Here is an 18,937-nt window from a genome sequence, read left to right as displayed (position 1 = left end):
CCAATTATAATATTCTGGCTGCATTACATCTTTTAAAATTTTTGTCTTTTCATCAATATTAAATAAACATAAAGTGTTAAAAATACTAAATACTTCTCCTACTATAAAGGATGAAGGAACAACTATATTTTTTGTAAAATCTGTATTATCAATCAAACATTCTATTTGTCCTAAACCAAACCCACTTATATTATTTAAATTTAAATGAGAAGGTAAACCTTTTTGAGTTTGATCATAGAAACTGTCAATTATACCATATAACTGTTCCTTTTCCTTAATAGAATTATTATCGTTCTCATTATTTGCATATTTCACATTTTCGTTAGTATTTATCTTAATTGCATTATCTATATAACTTGCTATATTTGAGTTTGCTGTATTTTCATTTAAGCATGAGCTATTTCTATAATTCATCTCTCTATTAATATATGAATTGTTTCCAGCTACATTTGTATTTTTGTTAAGTTGATTATTTTCATTTGCAGTTAAAAATGATCTATTTAAATATAAATTATTTATGCTGCTAGTATTATTCGACTTATCATTATTTAGAATATTCATATTCAATTGATTATTTATATTATTAACTGATGAAAAGTTATTTAAATTTAAATTATTACTTAAGTTTTCATTCACATTTTTATTTTTGAAAATGTTATCGTTTCTATTTAAAGAAGACATGTTATTAACCTTATGTAAGGATTGCTCTACATTTGCGCAATTTGGTAAAATATCATTGATATATAATAATAAATTATCATTATTTATATTATTATTATTACATCCATTATTTAGTAAATTACCTAAAGCGTTTGATAAATTATTGTTATTATTATTACTACAACTACTAATATTATTAATATTCCCAATACTACTAGTGTTATTATTTTTTTTTTTACTGAGATTTACACTTAAATTATTCATATTTTTTAAATTATTATTTGCATTAGTTGTTGAAAATTTTTTCACATCATTGTTTAATAACTGCGATATATTAATATTTGAAGAGCTATTTGTGCTCATTTCAGAAAGGTGCTTGATTTTTAATATTGTAGAGGAATCTATATAAGGCAAGCTTCTCATGTGTTCAGGGAGTGAATTTAACAAATTTCTACAATGAATCACATATTGAGCATTATATTGCCTCAAATTTGGTATAGATATTAAAGATGATAAAAAGCTAGGATAACAAATTAAAGAATCTTCAAACTGTTCTAATGCTGTTATTCCAAAATTAAACATCTTGGAATCTTTTCCTTTTTTCAACGCTTCCAGTATGCATTTTAATGCAACAGCTAATGTATTACCATAAGATATTAATAAATTGTGTTTAATTAATTTTCCAAATAGTTGAGCTGTTACATCTAATTCTTCATTGGGGTACTTTGGAAAAAATCTACACTCATTAAAAAGAATAAGCAACATTGATTTATATACATCATTATTTTTTGACCCTTTAGGGGATAAGGATAAATTTTTCATAATATCAAGCATTGTATTCACTGTAATTTCCCCAGTATATAATTTTGCAAAATAACTATTTACTTCAACTTCATACTTGTTAAGAGCTGCATCGTCCACCTGAACATTTATGTTAAAGTTGTTATTCATTTTCTACCACATGATTTGTTTTATGTAAATGTTTTATAATTTCTTTTTCTTTTTTTTTTCGCTTATTTTTATTTTTATTTTTTTTATTTTATTTTTATTTTATTTTTTTTTTTTTTTTTTGTTTATATAGTAATTTATTAAAATTTTAAAAATAAACTACACTTTATAAATATTACTTTATGATGTTTAACTACAATAAACATCAAATGAAAAAAAATGTATCAAAAAATTTTCATATTTTTTTTATATATTAAATTTTTTTTTATATAAAAAATCTTTTTTTTCTATAAATTTTTTTTTTTTTTGACCACATTTTTTCAAATACTAAAAAAATGATATCTTTTTTTTTTAAGTGCATGTGAATCATTAAAATGCTTAGGATACGCATACAATTATCTTGAACTTTACATATATCACACAATGTAAATGGAAAGATACGTATATTATTATATAAAGAAATAATTTTATCACTATTTTATATTTTTATATAATTTTACATTTATTTTTTAATTCTATTTCTACATATATATATGTACATATATATATTTTTATTTTACTGATTTTCACTTTTTTTTTTTTGTACTTTCTATATATTTAACACTATTTTTTTTTTTTTATAAACTTGTATTATTTCATATTTTTTCTAAAATTTAAAAATTTATTTTAAATATTAAAATTATTTTAACTAATAAAGTTATAAATATTTAAATTTATTAAAAATTAAAAATTTATTATATTTTTCTAATTCATATTGATATTTTTAAAATGTTTTAATCATGAAGGTGTTTAAGCACGTTTCAACTCATGTTATTTTTCCTCTATTTTTTTCCTATTTTTTTTTTTTTTTTAACATCAATACGTTCTTTTTATTTGAATTTTTTACAAGGATTTATTCCTTAATATTAACGTGTGCATTTTTTCTTTTTCTTTTTGCACGAGTAGGGATATAATATATATAATGAAAAAAAAGAAAAAAAAAGAATATTCTTTTTTTATTTTATTTATTTTGTAATTTGAATATCTTAAAATTTAAAAACTATATTGATGAATAAGCATATTCACAAGAGTACAATAGTAATATTGAATAAAAAAAAAAAATATTGTAATACTATGTATAATTAGGTATCAATTATTTTACAGATTAAATATTTTAAGTTACAAATGGCTTTTTTCTTTTTTCTTTTTTCTTTTTTCTTTTTTTTTTCATAATACATAGTTTACATTTGAACTCATCTCTAGAAAGTATTAATTTTTTGCTTTGTGTAAAAATGTTAATAAAAAAGGAGTTTCAACAAATATATATATATATATATATATATATATATATATATATATATATATATATATATATATAAGAATCTGTTACTTAAAAATTAAAAACTTTTACATTTTCTTATAAGTGTATTTATATATGTAGGAAGACAGATATACGATATTAATAGAATGAATATAAAATATATCATTAAAAAAAAAAATAAATATTAGGTATTTTTTTATTTTTCATCAGTGTTTATATAATTTTCCAAATATATTTTTTTTTCATTTTTAGAGGATTATCAAAAAATTAATAATCAAATATTAAAGAAAAATTCACAATTTATTAATTATTTTTTTATCCCCATATATATATATATATATTATAAACCAGAAGTCTTACAGGATACTTTTTTTTTTTTTTTTGGAAATTATATTAATAAAATTAAAGAATAATAATTTTTCAGTTAAAATTTTTTATTCTTTAAATAAAATATAGGAAACAAAGATTCATTAGTTTTTTATTATTTTAAAAAATAAATATAATGAATCATAGATGGCACTTAAATTTAATAATTCTTAGGAAATTTTATATATATATAAAATACAATAGCCTTTTTTTTTTTTTAAAATAAACTATGAATATTAATGAATACAACAAAAAAAAAACAAGAAAAATATTCAGTTAAATTAATAGATTGATTACAAAATTAAGCATTAGTATTACGTCTAAGAAAATTTTCTTAATAACAAAAAAAAAAAAAAAAAAATACTATTCAAAAAAGTCAAATTTACAATCTTATATAAATAAATATAAAAATTTAAAAGAAAAAGAAAAAAATTAAATATAATATGGGCACTTTTTAAGGGGTGAACATTCATAAATGTGTTTTATTAAGAAAAAAAAGAAATATTCATGTAATTTTTTAATTTCTTTATTTTTTATTTTTTGATCTAATTTAATTATTACGTGTTTTTCATTTATTTTTATGTTTTTAAATAAACTTACAACTAATAAAATATATATATGTAAATATAAAAAAATTTTAAAATATTATCAATAATTTTTTATGAAAAAATTTACTTTTCTATTATTCAATAAAATATAAAAAAAAATACTTATTTTAAAATAATAATCAAATAAAATATTAATAATGTTTTTGTACTTTTTTTATATGAGAATAATAATAATAAAAAAAAATATTATTGAATAGAATTGAAGTTTTTATTATGTATATATCTCAAAATTTTAAAATTCTATGTATCTCTAATTTGTAATTCTTCCTTCCTTAATTTTTTTAAATATTTAGGATTTTTTTTTAAAAAGTTTTCCCTAGCTAATTTTCCAAATTCTCCTTTAGCAATTTTATATTCTGTTCTTGTAAAATTATGATAAACACCAAAACCGAAAATTTTAGAAGTGCAATATGAAGGTGTTTTTAAGGTTGCATAATAAGGATATGTTTGTAATAATATATGAGGAAAAGATGTACCGAAAAAAGAACCATCCAAATATACTTTATCTTCATCATGTATTTTATAAATTTCTTGACATAAAGGGCAATAAATATGAACTTTTGCAATTTTAATTTGATCAAATAATCCAATAGGCAAAACGTTATGTTGAGAACAACTAACTCTTGGGCAACTTCCAAAATCTCCCTTAATATATTTGTCTTTCATTAATGATAATCCTTTTGGTGTTGTAATATACCTTGCATGAATCAATGAATATAAGCATACTGCATCTTTACTATAATTATTTTTAGAATCTTCTTCATCTGGGGCATCCCCTGCAATAATGGACAATAAATGATTAAAATTTGGAATCTCTGATTTTAAACCATATAAATTAAAAGAGTCCGTTAAATATTCGTGATCTACTTCAACTAAGAAATTACTTAGTGCTCTACTATTAAACCATTTAACCCACGATGTACTTTTATCAGATTTTGAATCTTGTAAATCCTTATTAGAATCACTGTTATTCATTTTCTTTTTTATATATTTGTTTTAAGGATTTTTACTTGCATATATATATATTTATTTATTTATTTATTAAAAAGGCGTTTTTTCATATATTTTGTTTTATAATTTATTTTAATATTTATGTAAATTTATTACTATGTTTACAATATTACTCTATATTTTTATTAAGTTTTCGCCAATACTTATGTAAACCTTTTGGTTCTTCTACAAAATTTTAACCGTTTATATAAAGCTTTTTTTTTTTATTATATCCACATATGTTTTTCTAATGTATTTTTAAATCCTATTTTAATATTTCTTAAAATTATTTTATGAAGTATTATAGAGGTTATTTATCTGGAATTTATTTCTTTTCAAATTATAAAATATTTGTATTTATTTCTCATAATAAATTTTTATATAGATTTAATTTTTCTTTTTTTCCTTAAAGCAATTTAAAAAAACTTTATAAAAGTAATTTACAATCATATATGAATTTATGCAAAAAAAAAAAAAAAAAGAAAAGAAATTTATATATATAAATGTATACATTTAGTATTTATATGGAAAATTAATTATAAATTACTTATATTCATTTATATTAATTGTTATGTAAGAAATATATATTCTTTATGTTTTTTGTTTTAAAATTTAACCTGAGCTAAAAAAAGAAAAAAAAAAGAAAAAGATATTTTACAATAAATTTATGAAAAAAAATTCCTCTTACTATTTTATTTACTCATTTATTACCTTTTTTTTTTTTTTAATAAAATGTTTCTAGGAGAATATACAAAATTTTATATATTAATATTACCAAAAAAATAATAAATTTTATTAATTTTTTTGAATATACAATGTTAAATATGTAATGGTGAAATTTATGATATTAAAAAAAAATAGTAGTAATTAATTTTTAAGAATTATTTAATAAATAAATAAATATATATATATTATAAAAAATAGAAAACTTTTATTATTTTTATATGAAAGAACAAAAAAAAAAGAGTAATAAATGAAAGATCATTCTAAATAAATATAATATTAATAATTTAAGTAGAAATTTGTGCACTACTTTATTACAAGAATTATTATATTGTGGGATAAAAGATGATATTAAATTCTTAAAAAAAATAAAAAGATTTAAATGAATTATTCTAATTAAAAAGAAAATTAAGGTATACCTTTTTATATAAATATAAAAATTAATAAAAAAATGTTTATGTAAGCAGTTGTATCAAATTATAAAAAGGTTATGTATAAATATACTTCATAAAGCTATGATAAAGTAAATTAGGCATATACTTTTTCTATGTAATAAAATTTTATTTTACTACAAAGTTTTTTGTTTAATGCATTTATAAGTTTTAAGATATATTATTCATCAATACTTATATCTTTTTTATTTCAACATCTATAATTGTAAAATTTGATTCTGAAACTTTTTATTTACTCAGAATTTATTCACTTCTCTAATTATTTTAAAAATATAATTTGAAATATAGAAAAAATACATATAATATATAAGAATATGTACACAATTTTGTATCAGCAAAAATGAAAAAGGAATTATTTTAAAAAATAATCATATATTTGTTATCTAACATTTTTTTTATTTTCTTCATGAAGATATTATAATTTTAGAACATTTTACCTTATATTGAAAATATTTCAAAAGCTATAATGATACAAGTTTATTCTCATCAAGTAATTGTTTGTATTTCTAACACATAAATAAATAAAACAAAAATTATTAAAAATACGGAGTTCAAAAAATATAAAAAATTTGCCAAACTTATTAATGCATAATAAGAAGTAGGGGGAATTATATAAATTGTTTATTTTCAATTAAAAAGGTAAAAAAAATAAAAATTTTATAAAATAAAAATTAGTTTTATGAAATACCTACATGAATATTAAAAAAAAAAAAATATATAATCGAAGGAGTTATTATAATATGAAAAAATTCCAAATGCAATTATAAAAATTTATAAATAATTCCATAAAAATTAAAAAAAACATTGAAAATAATTTAAAAATAACATATATATATATGTTAATAAAATAATTACGTAATATACTTTTTTTTTTATTAAACACATTTCCTATCAACAATATTTTTAACCCCATATTCTTCGTATTCATTTTTTGTCATACAAAACTGGGGGAAAGAACCTAATGATGATAAAATAGATGCCCCTATAAAACAATTATATTTTCTATCTGTTCCTTTACTATAAATTATTTTAGTATTTTTTTCTTTTATTGTATCAATAAAAGGTAGATATGATTTTAAAATTCCTACAAAATTGTTAAACATAGTAGATTCTCCTGTTACAATTAAAAAATTAAGAATTTCATCTAAATTTATATTAGAGGATATAAAGGATAAAATTCCCTTTTTAATAAAATTTTGTAACCCATCAAAAATTTCAAAGTAATTATCAATTTGATCTGAATAACATATATTCGAATTTTTATCAGAAGTATTTTCAAGAACTTTTTCAATAATTGAATTACTACTATTTATTTTATAGTTATATGTATATAAAATTGGAAGTTTCAAATTTTTTAAAGAATCATAAAATAAATTTAAGTCAATATTATTTAATGATAGGGTTCCACCAATTTTACTTATATTATTTTGATTATATTTTTTTCTAAAAAAAATATATGGGAATATAAGTTTTAATGAATCAATGGTACACTCATCTATTACATTGCCATCTGGTAGTTTATAATTATTAGTTTCATTTGTATTCGAAGATTTTTTATTTTTATCACAAACATTTTGATCAGTAACTAAACTTTCTTTTAACTGATTAACTACATATAGGGATCCCCAAAGGTAATATGACTTTGTCACTAATGGGCATTTTAATATTTTTATTTCATTATTTCTTTCACTATTTTGGCTTGTATCAATAGAAAAATAAGGATAAATTTTTATTTTTTTAATATTTTCCAAATACGCCAAATAAATTCTATCTATTAAATCTCCTCCTATAGGAACTTCTTCAATATGCTTTTGAAAGATATATCCTTCTTGTATACCACACAAATTAGTACAATTTTTTTCGACATTTAATACTAAACCAGATGTTCTTGCACATCCATAGCATGATAAGACACTTCTTCTAGATAAAAATAATTGAAAAACATTGTAAGATTCGAACATTAACTCAGTAAATTTTTCTCTATATTTACTATCCGTTTTATTGGGTTCTGTTAATAAAATTGGATGATCTTGGAAATTATCATCTAATGCTTTACTTCCTGATATGTCCTCAAACAGTTTTTCCATTACTTCATAATTTATATCATATTTACTATTATTATTATCATTATAAATGTATTTCATTCCGTATAATAATTCTACATTATCTCTTTTTACTTCTGGTAATAATGGAAATATGGTATGCTTTAATGTTGCATTATGTCCTAAAGGTAAACCTAAAATTAAATTTGAATTATATCTTGGTGAGCATTCACCAGAATAACCTGCTCTCATTTCACCATCATTAATATCGAGAATTATTGTTTGTATATTCTGAAACATTTTTTTTATAAAAATATATTTTTTGTTCTTTTTTCTTTTTGATCTTTTTATATATTTTTTTCGTTTTCTTCTTTAAATAATTCCATTAACTTTGGTATTATATTTTTACAATAACTTTATTTTTTTTATATTATTTATTATATCTTTTATTAGCATTTCATATATAGAAATTGTACAACTAGTTGTTATTACTTAAAAATTACGTTAATTTCATTTTATTTTATTGTTATTATATGTTCATGTTACTTTATTGTAATTCTTATTAAATTTCATTCACATAAATTTTACCACTTTTTGATAATATTTCCTCAAAATAAAGTTAATTCCACTTTTTTTTTCTTTTATATATATAAATATATAAATTATTATGCAATTATTATTAATATTTAATATGAAAATTATGTTATTTTCTATTATTATTTCTTAAAAGCATAATTGTTTGTTTTTTTTTTTTTTTTTTTGACATATTAAAAGTATATAATTAGTTTTCATTTCTTTTTTTTTTTTTTTTTAGTGGAAAAAAGGCTTAAATTCCTCAAAAATAAATCTAACTTTTTTTTTTTTTTTTTAAATTGAGTATATATAAAATATTTTTATATATGTATTAATTATACAAAAAAATATTGATACGATTATTTAAACATTTTTCTTATATTTGCTTTTGCTCCTATTTTTTAATGATAATTATAAAATTATATATATATTTTTTTTAATAATTAAGTACTAGTTACTAAATGAAGTTTTTTTTTTTTTATTCTTTCACTAAAATACATTTTTTTAAATTATTTACAATTTTTAGTTTATCCTTTTTTTCTTGATTATTTATAATAAGGCAACTTTTTTTTTAAAACATTAAAAGTTGCTTAAAATGAAAAATTATCTTTTATTAGCTTTTTCTAAAATTTTTATTTTAATTAAGTATAACTTTTATTTTTATAATGTTGATTTAACCTTTTTGATTTTAAACAAAATTACATGAACTATCCTACAAAAATTTATTTTTTATTAAAAAAAATATGCCTCATTATTTGTAAGACATACTATAAAAAATATATTACTCATTTATAGAAGTGGACATCATTATTTTCCTTTTTTTTTATAGTTTTTTAGATAATATAAAGCATATTAAAAAATTTAAATATTTTATTTTAAATAGGATATATGAAAAAAATAAAAAATAAATTACAAATGTTATCTATAATTTTCCTTATCAATTTACTGAACTAAAAGATTGTGAATATATATAAATAAATGGTTTACCTTACAAAGGTATGGGTTTTATTATCTATGAACTTTTTTTCTAATAAAATTTTAAAAAAAAAAATTAAGTTAAAAGAATAATATTACATTTTTTTTTGCTTTATAAAATTATATTATTTGTTTTATTTAGTCTTTTCTATAACTCATTTTAATAATCATTAATAGAAATAAATGTGTTTAAGAAAATTTCAGTATTAATATGCATAAAATATCAGAAAATAGTAAGTATTCTATTATGTAACTAAAAAGCTATATTCTTTTCTTATAAATAAGAACTAATCCAAAAAAAAAAAAAAAAAAGAAAATAGAGAGTAAAAATCTAATATGAATACATATAGAAAAAATGCATTGTAAAAATACTTATATGTTCTATTAAATACTGTTTAAAAAAAAAAAAAAGTGTACGTACAATAGGGGAGTTTCTAAGGTTATTTAAAATTTTGAAACTGTTACTTTGCCAAATATTTATTGGAAAAATAAATAAATTGATAATATATAATAAGCTTCAAATAATAACACTCTAATATAAAAGAATGTTTCTATAAATTTTCCTTTATTTTTTTTTCTTTGTTTTTTTCAATTATTTTTAATGTTATAAAATTATTGGCGTAACTATATTTCTTTTTATATTTTTAATTTTAAAAAGAATTATTTTTCTATTTAAAATTTTTTTTGTATTTGTAGACACATTCATAAATATATATATATATTTTTATTGTTATGAATACTTTTACAGAACAAAAAAAAATTTAAAGACAAATAAAAATTTTTTAATTAAAAAATATATTTTTTTTTGGGAATTTTTTTTTCTTATTGATGTATTTGATAGCTTAAAAAAAAAAAAAAAATGAAAAAAGTGGCAATTATTTTTTTTTTTTTCTTTATTGGAAAAGTTATTGGGATAAAGATATATATGAAAAGAAAATATCCTAATGTAGAAAATGGAGTATATCAGTTAGACAATAGAGGGAGACCAATAAAAATTGTTGATGTTAACTATGAACACATATGGGAAATACCTAAAAATGGGGGAGTTAATACTTATGCTGTTGTTAAAAAGAATGGTGAAGTAAAAAAATTTAGTGAAGGAACGAATATAATATATGGAACAACTAAAAGAATAAAAAAAGAAAATACAGATAAAACAGATAAAAAAAAAATTAAAAAAGAAATTGAAAAATATAAGAAAACACTTGATATTAAAAATGTTTCTAATGTTTCTAAAAAAGAAGATACAGAACTAAAAAAAAAAAAAGAAAAAAAAAAGACACTACATCGTGCTATACATATAACAGCAGATGATGTCCCATCAACAGAAAAAGAAAAGGAAGAAGATGAAGAGTAATTTTCACTTATTTAAATATTACTAAAAAAAATTCAAAATTTTTGTTTCTATATGTAAATTAATTATAACAAATAAAAAAAAAAAAATATGAATCATTAAAATAGGAAACGTGACATATGTACATGTTATTATTTTCCTAAGAGAACATTTAAAGAAATTATTAAATTATATTAAATATAAAATCCTAAAAATAATTTAAAATATTAATTTTTTTTTTTTTTTTTTAAATGAATTTAAAGTGAAATAAATATAGGAAAGGAATTAGGAGGTATTTTAAGAAACAAAATTTATCAAAAAATTATTAAAAAATAAAATGAAACATAATAATTCAGATATTTTACATTTTATTTTTCTATAAGACATATATTACAAAAATATTCATAAAATATTTAAAAAAAAGCAATTATATATTAATTAAAATTATTAATTCACCTTTTACATAATTTATTCATATTCTTTTAAATTTTTTTTTTTTAAATAGTTGCAATAAGAGAAAATTTTGAGACGTTAGTAAAGAGAAAATGGATGAAAAATGAAAAATTAATATAAAAAAAAAAGCTAGATATGTATCAGTTAATTATTGAAAATCAAATTATTAAATTATTCTTTTTAGGCATTATGAAGAATCAAAAAATCCATCTTCTCTAAGTACTGATTTATTAGATACAAAAATTCCTGGTGGTATAGAGAAATTATTGATGGATGATTTAGAAGATAGAAAATGGATATCTAAAAAACCCTTAAGTGATAAAATATGTTTAAGAGATTATTCAAAACAGTGTCCTTCTACATGGGAACGAATATCAGAAGTACAATGCAGATCACCGAAGTATTATAAATATTATAGAAATTATATATAACTAATTTTTTTTTTATAAAAATTTGTTAAAATTTTTAATTCATACATTTGTTTTTTCTATAAAAGAGAATATTCTGGTCCTTGTTCTCACATTATGGTTTTTGAACCTATGACTTCAAAAGAAAAAAGTCAACTAGCAACAGATTGCAAAGGTGTACATGACATAATTAATCTATTGAATAAAAAATACAAGTTTATAAAGAATTATAAATAATACAATAATTTTTTAATATATTATTAATATCAGTCAACTGGCTATGTATTAATGAGTCATGTGGCAACAGTAAAAGAGATTATTCAAAAGATTGTCCTGAAAATTGGAATTACACAGGAAAATGTGAAGCTCCTGAGTAATTTAAAAAGAAAGCATACAATTATAATAATAATTATTAAATTTATCTTAGTCAGCTAAAATATTATGTTAATATTTTTTATTTTTGTAACTACGAAGAAATTATTCTGGAGGATGTAACAAAATAATGGTAAAATATATATATATATATATATATATATATATATATATATATATATATATATATATATATATATATATATATATATATATGTATATATAAATGAAATGTTGTAATTTTTATTAGGATTTTGGTGCTTTTACACAAAATGAAAAGGAGGAATTTTCCTCAGGTATCATATAAAAATTTTAAAATAGATATATAAAAGAAAAAATTTTGTTTACTATTTTTTTTCTTATTTCAATTTTATTTAGCCTGTAAAGTGGTATTTTTCTAAATTAAATTTTAAGAAATTTAGAAAAAAAAGACAACTCAAAAATAAAAATAATATAAAGAAAAATAAACCTAAATGTTATAAAAAGAAGAAACTTGCAAAAATATTAACTTTTTTTTAATAACATTTAAATTATTCTAGGTTTGGCCATGTAAAGAAGAATCATGTGGTAATTTATCTTAAAAATATATATATATATATATATATAGAGAGAGAGAGAGAGAGAGAGAGAATATTTTAGAAAGAATACATTTCAATAGACTATAGAATAAATATGAAAATTTTAATATACATATTTATATTTAAAAAGAAGAAAAAAAAAAAATTTAAAATAAATAGAATAATAATAAAATATTACTATTTTTTTACAGAAAGAGACTACTCAATAACATGCCCCAAAGGTTTAAAAAGAAAAAAATAAAATGAAAAAAACAAAAAGAGAAAATTATATTTTAAAAAATTGTATATATATAAATATTTATTAAAAAATTTACATTTTTAATTGTAGGATGGTCTTACGATGCAAGTAAAGATATGTGTAAAGGAAGTAAAGAATTTGAAGGATTGATTTCAAAAGAAGAAATGGAAGCTATAAGCCATATGTCTTATCATGTAATTAATAAAAATATTTATAAGATTTGTAATTTTTCTTATTTTATTATATTGAAATAATGTAAACCCATAATAAAAAATATATATATATATATATAAATTCTTATAGTCGTGTATATTTTTTATATTCACTAAATCAGTACTATATATATATATCATAATTTGCATATATATTATATAAAAATTTTATTTCTATTTATATATTTCATTTAAAAAAAAAAATTTTTATAATAAAAATACAAAAATATAACAGCAAAGAATAGCATTTTCATCTAAATATGGAATTGCATGGCCCTGTAAGAATAAATGCACTTATGGTTATGATATATATCCTTGCCCCAGGGGATGGATAAATTTAATGAATTCAGGAGCTTGTAAGGCTCCTGACGATTATAATCCTCCAATTAGCTGTCCTCGTATAACACATTTTGATTATATGAATATAAATGAAAAAGAAAAATTTAGTAAAAAGTGTAATGTTAAATGGTTATGTATCGAAAATGCACAAAGAGATTATTCAAAATGCCCAATACATTTTGATTATATAGATAAAGGAAATAATAAAGGTATGTGTAAGCCTAATGAAAAATATAAAGGACCATGTAAAGAAGTTCAAGATATTTTATCATTAACTCTTGAACAAAAATATAACTTTGAAGAAACTTGCGAAGCACAATTTCATCGTATAGAAAATAAGAATATTCCTCAAGTAAAACAAGATAATATTCCTGAAAATACAATGGAAAAATTACTAAAAGGAACGGATATTTCTAAAAGTGGAATTACATTAGAATAATTTGAGAATATATATATATATATGATTTTTATATTTCTACATTAATACATCTTTAAAACTTTTCATTATTTTTAACCTTAATAACTATAATTTAAAAATAAAGAGAAAAAAAAAATTTTAAATAGAAATTAATAAAAAAACATAATGAAGTATAAATGATGCAGACAAATTTAAAAAATTTATATTAAATTTCTTCTCCTCTTAAAAAAAATGAATAAGAGCAAAAGTAATTTTTTCTTCTTTTTCTAAAAATGTATTAATAGATTTTACTCAATTATCTAACTAAAAATTATGTATGATAAATTTTTTAAGGTAATTTTTCTTTAATTTTATTTGTTTACGCTTTTAGTGTTTAATTTTTAATTTTATTTTACTGTTATTTTCTATTTTACATAATAAACATTGCAATAATAAATATGTATATACCTGTAGTTCTTTTCCTATATTCATTTAGTTAGAATTCTTAATGCGCACATGTTATCTATTTTTTTTCAAAAGTAATAAAAATATAGTTAATATAATATATATGCAATTCATTTTTTTTTTCTTTTTATGTATAAATTCAATTGTAAATTTATTTTAAATCATTTATTTTTTTTTTCTATCTTATTTTATATATTTATTATTTTATTTTAATTAATTTTATTTTTTAAAAATTTATTTAATTTATGTATATTACATTTCACGTCGTATATTTTGCTCTATTTTATATATTTATATATTCCACAATAGTAAATATCTCTTTAATTTAATAAATATTATTTTATGAAATTCAAGTTTTTAGGAATTCTTATTATACTTATGAGACATTTTCAAAAGCTTTTCTAAAACTCTGTCTTTCAGATTTTCGTCAGATATATGTTTAAGAATTTCATTTACAAAAGATTTCATCATTATCTCTCTTGCATATTTTTCAGTTATTCCTCTTGTCATCAAAACAAAAATTGGCTCTTTTTCTAAATCGCTTATAGTTGCTCCATGATTTGCACATTCTATATCACTAGGAATTATTTCAAGAGTGGGAATTGATACAGCACTTGCTCCAAAATTCAATAAAATAGATCTACATAGGGTATTTAATTTTGCTTTTATTGCATCTTTTTCTATTCTTCCTCTGCTTCTCCAAACAGCATGAGCTTTATCTGAAACTAAAAATTTAAATAGTTGATTTGTATCCATACGTGGATGCTCATGATGAAACATTTCATATTGACTTATATTTTGTTTATCATCTAACAGAGCTAAACCATAACTTTCTTGTTTGCATTCCTTCTCTCCTTCTATTTGCAAATTGACACGTGATGATAAACTACCTAAGAGTACATCTACGAACTTATAATTTGCATTAAGTCCATTTTTTACTGAAATATTATGAAAATACCATACATTTTTACCTAATTCTTGAGATAAAGTATGATCAATTTTAGATTTTTCTTCTAAGCAAATTCTAGAAAAGGCATTAACTAGGCCACTGTTATTTTTATTTAAGGATATATGTGATTCATAAATATTTAATTTGCTATTTCTTTTTATGTAAACAATTAGCCTAGGGTTAGTTACTGGGCTATGCATATGTTCTTTCAATTTTTTTTCTGTATATTTTATTTTCTCTTTTTCAAGATTCTTTTTTTCAATTTCACTTTCTTCTGTACTATAATTTTCAGTTAAACTGCTACCCATATCTATATCAGTTCCATTAATTTCTATTCTTTCTTTAATTTTGTTAATATCAATATTTTTATTTTCTCCTTCAGGAATACTTTTCTCGTAAGTTTTTCCAGGATTTTTATTAATATCTTTGTTTATATTAATTGGTGTATTTTCAAAAACGCTGTATTGTGATTTCTCATTATTTATATTATCATCTTCATTTTTAGATGTTGCTATAAATATTACATGAATAAATTTATCACTTAAATCAATATCTTTATCTAAATAAATAACTGCACAATCTTTTATTGAAGCTAAATTTAAAGAAGAAAATTTAGCCATACCAAAGTCACTTTTTCTATAATCATAAATTGGATAATCATTATCAAATTTTCTTGACTGTTTACCAATTTGACCCCTAATAAAAGGTTGTGTATTTTTTTTATGCCAATTAGAATACTCAGGTATAAAATATAATTCCTTATTAATTAAATATTCTACTTCCACATCTTTTACATTAAAAAAACTACCAACAAATATTTTGCTTTTATTATTTTCATTATTGTTAGTTTCATCCAAATTATTATCATTTTCTGTTTTTTTTTTTGCTGATTCCTTCAATTCATTATTTAATTTTTTTAAAATGCTTATGTCATCAGATAAATATTCATCAACTATTCCATCTCTTACAACCAAAGTATAAAATGCCTTTTTATATTTATTTTTATAATTATCAGTATGATTTTCTTTATCATTACTTGAATTAATGAATTTCTTTTGAGATTTCATTTTAAAATTTTTTTCTTTTTGTGAGGAATATTCATCATTTCTCAACACTTTATGGTTGGTTTCATAATTTTCTTCTATTACGTTTTTATCATATGTTTCGTCATTATTAGGATTTTCACATTCTTCATTATGTAAGGTTTGCATATATGCATCATCTGGAATCTTTCCTATATCTAATATACTTAAATTATTTTTATCGCACTCTCTTTCATTACTTTCTTTATTACCTTTTTTCATATTTTCATTTTCCTTATCTAAATTATCTAATATTTTCATTTTAAAATTTGTTAGTTCTTCTTTTGAAATATTCCTTAAGCTTATACTAGTATCAAAATTTTGTTTATAAAATGATTTTAGGTTTATTTGTTGTCTCCATGCTTCTAATTTTCTATTTGGTGTAGGAATTTCTCTGAATGCACATTTTCCTGAATTTTGTAAAATCTTCCACATGCAAAATTTGGGATCATCAATATTTAAATATATTTTAGGTATAGGTATTCTATTTAAGTTTTCTACTATTTCACCATTTTCATCATATTTCCATAAATTGATAAATTCTTTATCTTCTAAAATATTTTGATCATATTTCTTTTTGAACACCTGAATTTTATCATCGAATAAACTTTTTTTGTATGTTAAATGGCGTGCTATTTCTTCGTCAATTTTATCATTAGAATTAGAAATTTCTCCATTCTTTTTTTGATTATTTTCATTTTTTTCTTCTACGTCATTACTATTCTTACTATCATTCTTAATTTCATCAATATCTTTATTTATTATATTTTTATCCTTTTTATTTATTTCCTGTTCATTTTTTATATATTTGTTTTTATTATCTTCTGTTTCAGATTCTAATGATAAATCAAGTGAATCCGAGTTAGAACAAGAAATGTTCATCTTTTTGTTTTCAATGTTTGTTGTGCTATCACAATTTATAGATATTTTATCTTTCTTTGAATCGTGAGAGCGCAATTCCATTAATTTTGCTTTTAATTGATCAAATTTATCAATTATAAAATCTGTTTCTATAGCAGTTTTATCTCGTATTAAAATTTGAAATGTGTGTAAATTTAACAAAAAGCATAAATTGGAAAAAAAATGCTGATTATAAGAAGATGATATTAACATCAAATCATTAAAAAAAATATTTCTTTTAATATCCGTTGGTGTATTAAATGAATATATTTTATTTCTATCTTTACCAAAAGTATCAATATTACGACTGCTAAAACCACTAGTTGTCAAGAAGTTTACGGGAGATTTATTATAACATTTAGGTGAGTTAAAATTAGAAGGAACAAATTTAGATTCAGTAGAAATATCTTCTTCATATTTTATTAATTTGGGAATGTAATATTCATATTCATAAAAATTAATTCTTTTATCAATAGGATTTATGTATTTAAATTTATATTTATATGTTAAATAAGATTTACTTTTTTTTTCACATTCTTCTTTTTCTATTAATTCATTATTTTTTATAAAATTATTTATACTTTTTGCGTCTTGATATTCGGTATTATGCATATTTGATATATAATCATACATTAAAGTCATATTATACTTCTTTTCGTTTTTGGATAAACACCACTCATTAATGATAATATTTGATATATTGCGCTTATCTACTTTTGAAATATGTTCATCTTCCTCATCATTGTTTGGTGTAAATATTTTATATAATTCTTCGTATTTCTTTAAATATTTTTTAGAATTTCTTTTCTTTTGATTTTTATTTTTAATACATATATTAATAAAAAACAACCGTGGAGTTTTGAGGAGATTTTCTTTTTTTAAAAGTAGATGTTTTTTTATTGTTAATATTATTTTTACTTTATTTTTTCTTAAATTCCTTTTTTGTGATAACTTTTCAAAAATCCGAAGAATGGGATAATTTCTTGCAATTTTTTTGTATGTAAAACTTTCATTTTCAATTGTTTTACATGCTAGATACAATTTCTTTTGAATTTTTTTCTTAAAATTGTTAATGTTGAAATAAATTACACATACATTTTTTTTAATATCATTTCTATCAAATACATGTTCTATTTTGTTATATGTTTTTTTTTCTTTTTGTTTTAAGTCTATATAAGAATATTTCTTTGTTTGAAGTTTTAACTTAATTGTTTTATTTATCTTTAATTCTTTTTTAAAATTGGAATTATATAAGCAAATATCATTGAAATTTTTGTTCTCCACATAATAAAAAAATTTCACGATATTATTAGTTAATAATAAAAAAACGAAAAGGTAATTAAACATTAATATTTTAGGCATAGTTTTATTGTATAAAAAATGTCATTTTTATAAAAAAAAAAAAAAAAAAAAAAAAGGTTATTTTTTAAACATTTTGCCTTGTATTATTCTAAAGCTACTTTTCTTCATGGCATATTACACTGGAAAAAATATTACAAAGAGTCATTTCTTAAAATATAAATATTCTATATTTTATATATATTTCGAAAAATAAAATGAAATTATGAAATTTAA

At 19.3% G+C, this 18,937-nt stretch overlaps 5 protein-coding genes across 5 annotated transcripts; 1 reads left to right on the top strand and 4 right to left on the bottom strand.

Moving 5' to 3' along the window:
- Positions 1 to 1,611, bottom strand: NOT1 (CCR4-NOT transcription complex subunit 1, putative; the record flags this gene model as incomplete). Its single annotated transcript, XM_028676428.1, has 1 exon — positions 1 to 1,611. A coding segment is annotated over one exon (1,611 nt), but the record flags the coding sequence as incomplete, so codon positions are not given.
- Positions 1,612 to 4,122: 2,511 nt separating this feature from the next.
- Positions 4,123 to 4,857, bottom strand: CK2beta1 (casein kinase II beta chain, putative; the record flags this gene model as incomplete). The annotated part of the gene is made up of 1 exon (XM_028676427.1): positions 4,123 to 4,857. The coding sequence occupies one exon, from the start codon at positions 4,855 to 4,857 to the stop codon at positions 4,123 to 4,125; it is 735 nt and encodes a 244-aa protein (XP_028532917.1).
- A 2,065-nt stretch (positions 4,858 to 6,922) lies between these two features.
- On the bottom strand, positions 6,923 to 8,389 carry ALP2a (actin-like protein, putative; the record flags this gene model as incomplete). Its single annotated transcript, XM_028676426.1, has 1 exon — positions 6,923 to 8,389. The coding sequence occupies one exon, from the start codon at positions 8,387 to 8,389 to the stop codon at positions 6,923 to 6,925; it is 1,467 nt and encodes a 488-aa protein (XP_028532916.1).
- Positions 8,390 to 10,496: 2,107 nt separating this feature from the next.
- Positions 10,497 to 14,008, top strand: PRELSG_0900600 (CPW-WPC family protein, putative; the record flags this gene model as incomplete). Its single annotated transcript, XM_028676425.1, has 13 exons — positions 10,497 to 10,990; positions 11,234 to 11,262; positions 11,476 to 11,500; positions 11,608 to 11,823; positions 11,920 to 12,005; positions 12,101 to 12,203; positions 12,305 to 12,335; positions 12,453 to 12,498; positions 12,581 to 12,591; positions 12,742 to 12,769; positions 12,972 to 13,001; positions 13,109 to 13,212; positions 13,466 to 14,008. 13 exons carry the CDS (start codon positions 10,497 to 10,499, stop codon positions 14,006 to 14,008), a joined length of 1,746 nt encoding a protein of 581 aa, XP_028532915.1.
- A 780-nt stretch (positions 14,009 to 14,788) lies between these two features.
- Positions 14,789 to 18,724, bottom strand: SufD (FeS cluster assembly protein SufD, putative; the record flags this gene model as incomplete). Its single annotated transcript, XM_028676424.1, has 1 exon — positions 14,789 to 18,724. The coding sequence occupies one exon, from the start codon at positions 18,722 to 18,724 to the stop codon at positions 14,789 to 14,791; it is 3,936 nt and encodes a 1,311-aa protein (XP_028532914.1).
- Positions 18,725 to 18,937: the final 213 nt, after the last annotated feature.

This window comes from Plasmodium relictum (genome assembly GCF_900005765.1).
Source record: "Plasmodium relictum strain SGS1 genome assembly, chromosome: 9".
Classification (NCBI taxonomy): Eukaryota; Apicomplexa; class Aconoidasida; order Haemosporida; family Plasmodiidae; genus Plasmodium; species Plasmodium relictum.
This window is presented reverse-complemented; position numbering and strand designations above follow the sequence as displayed.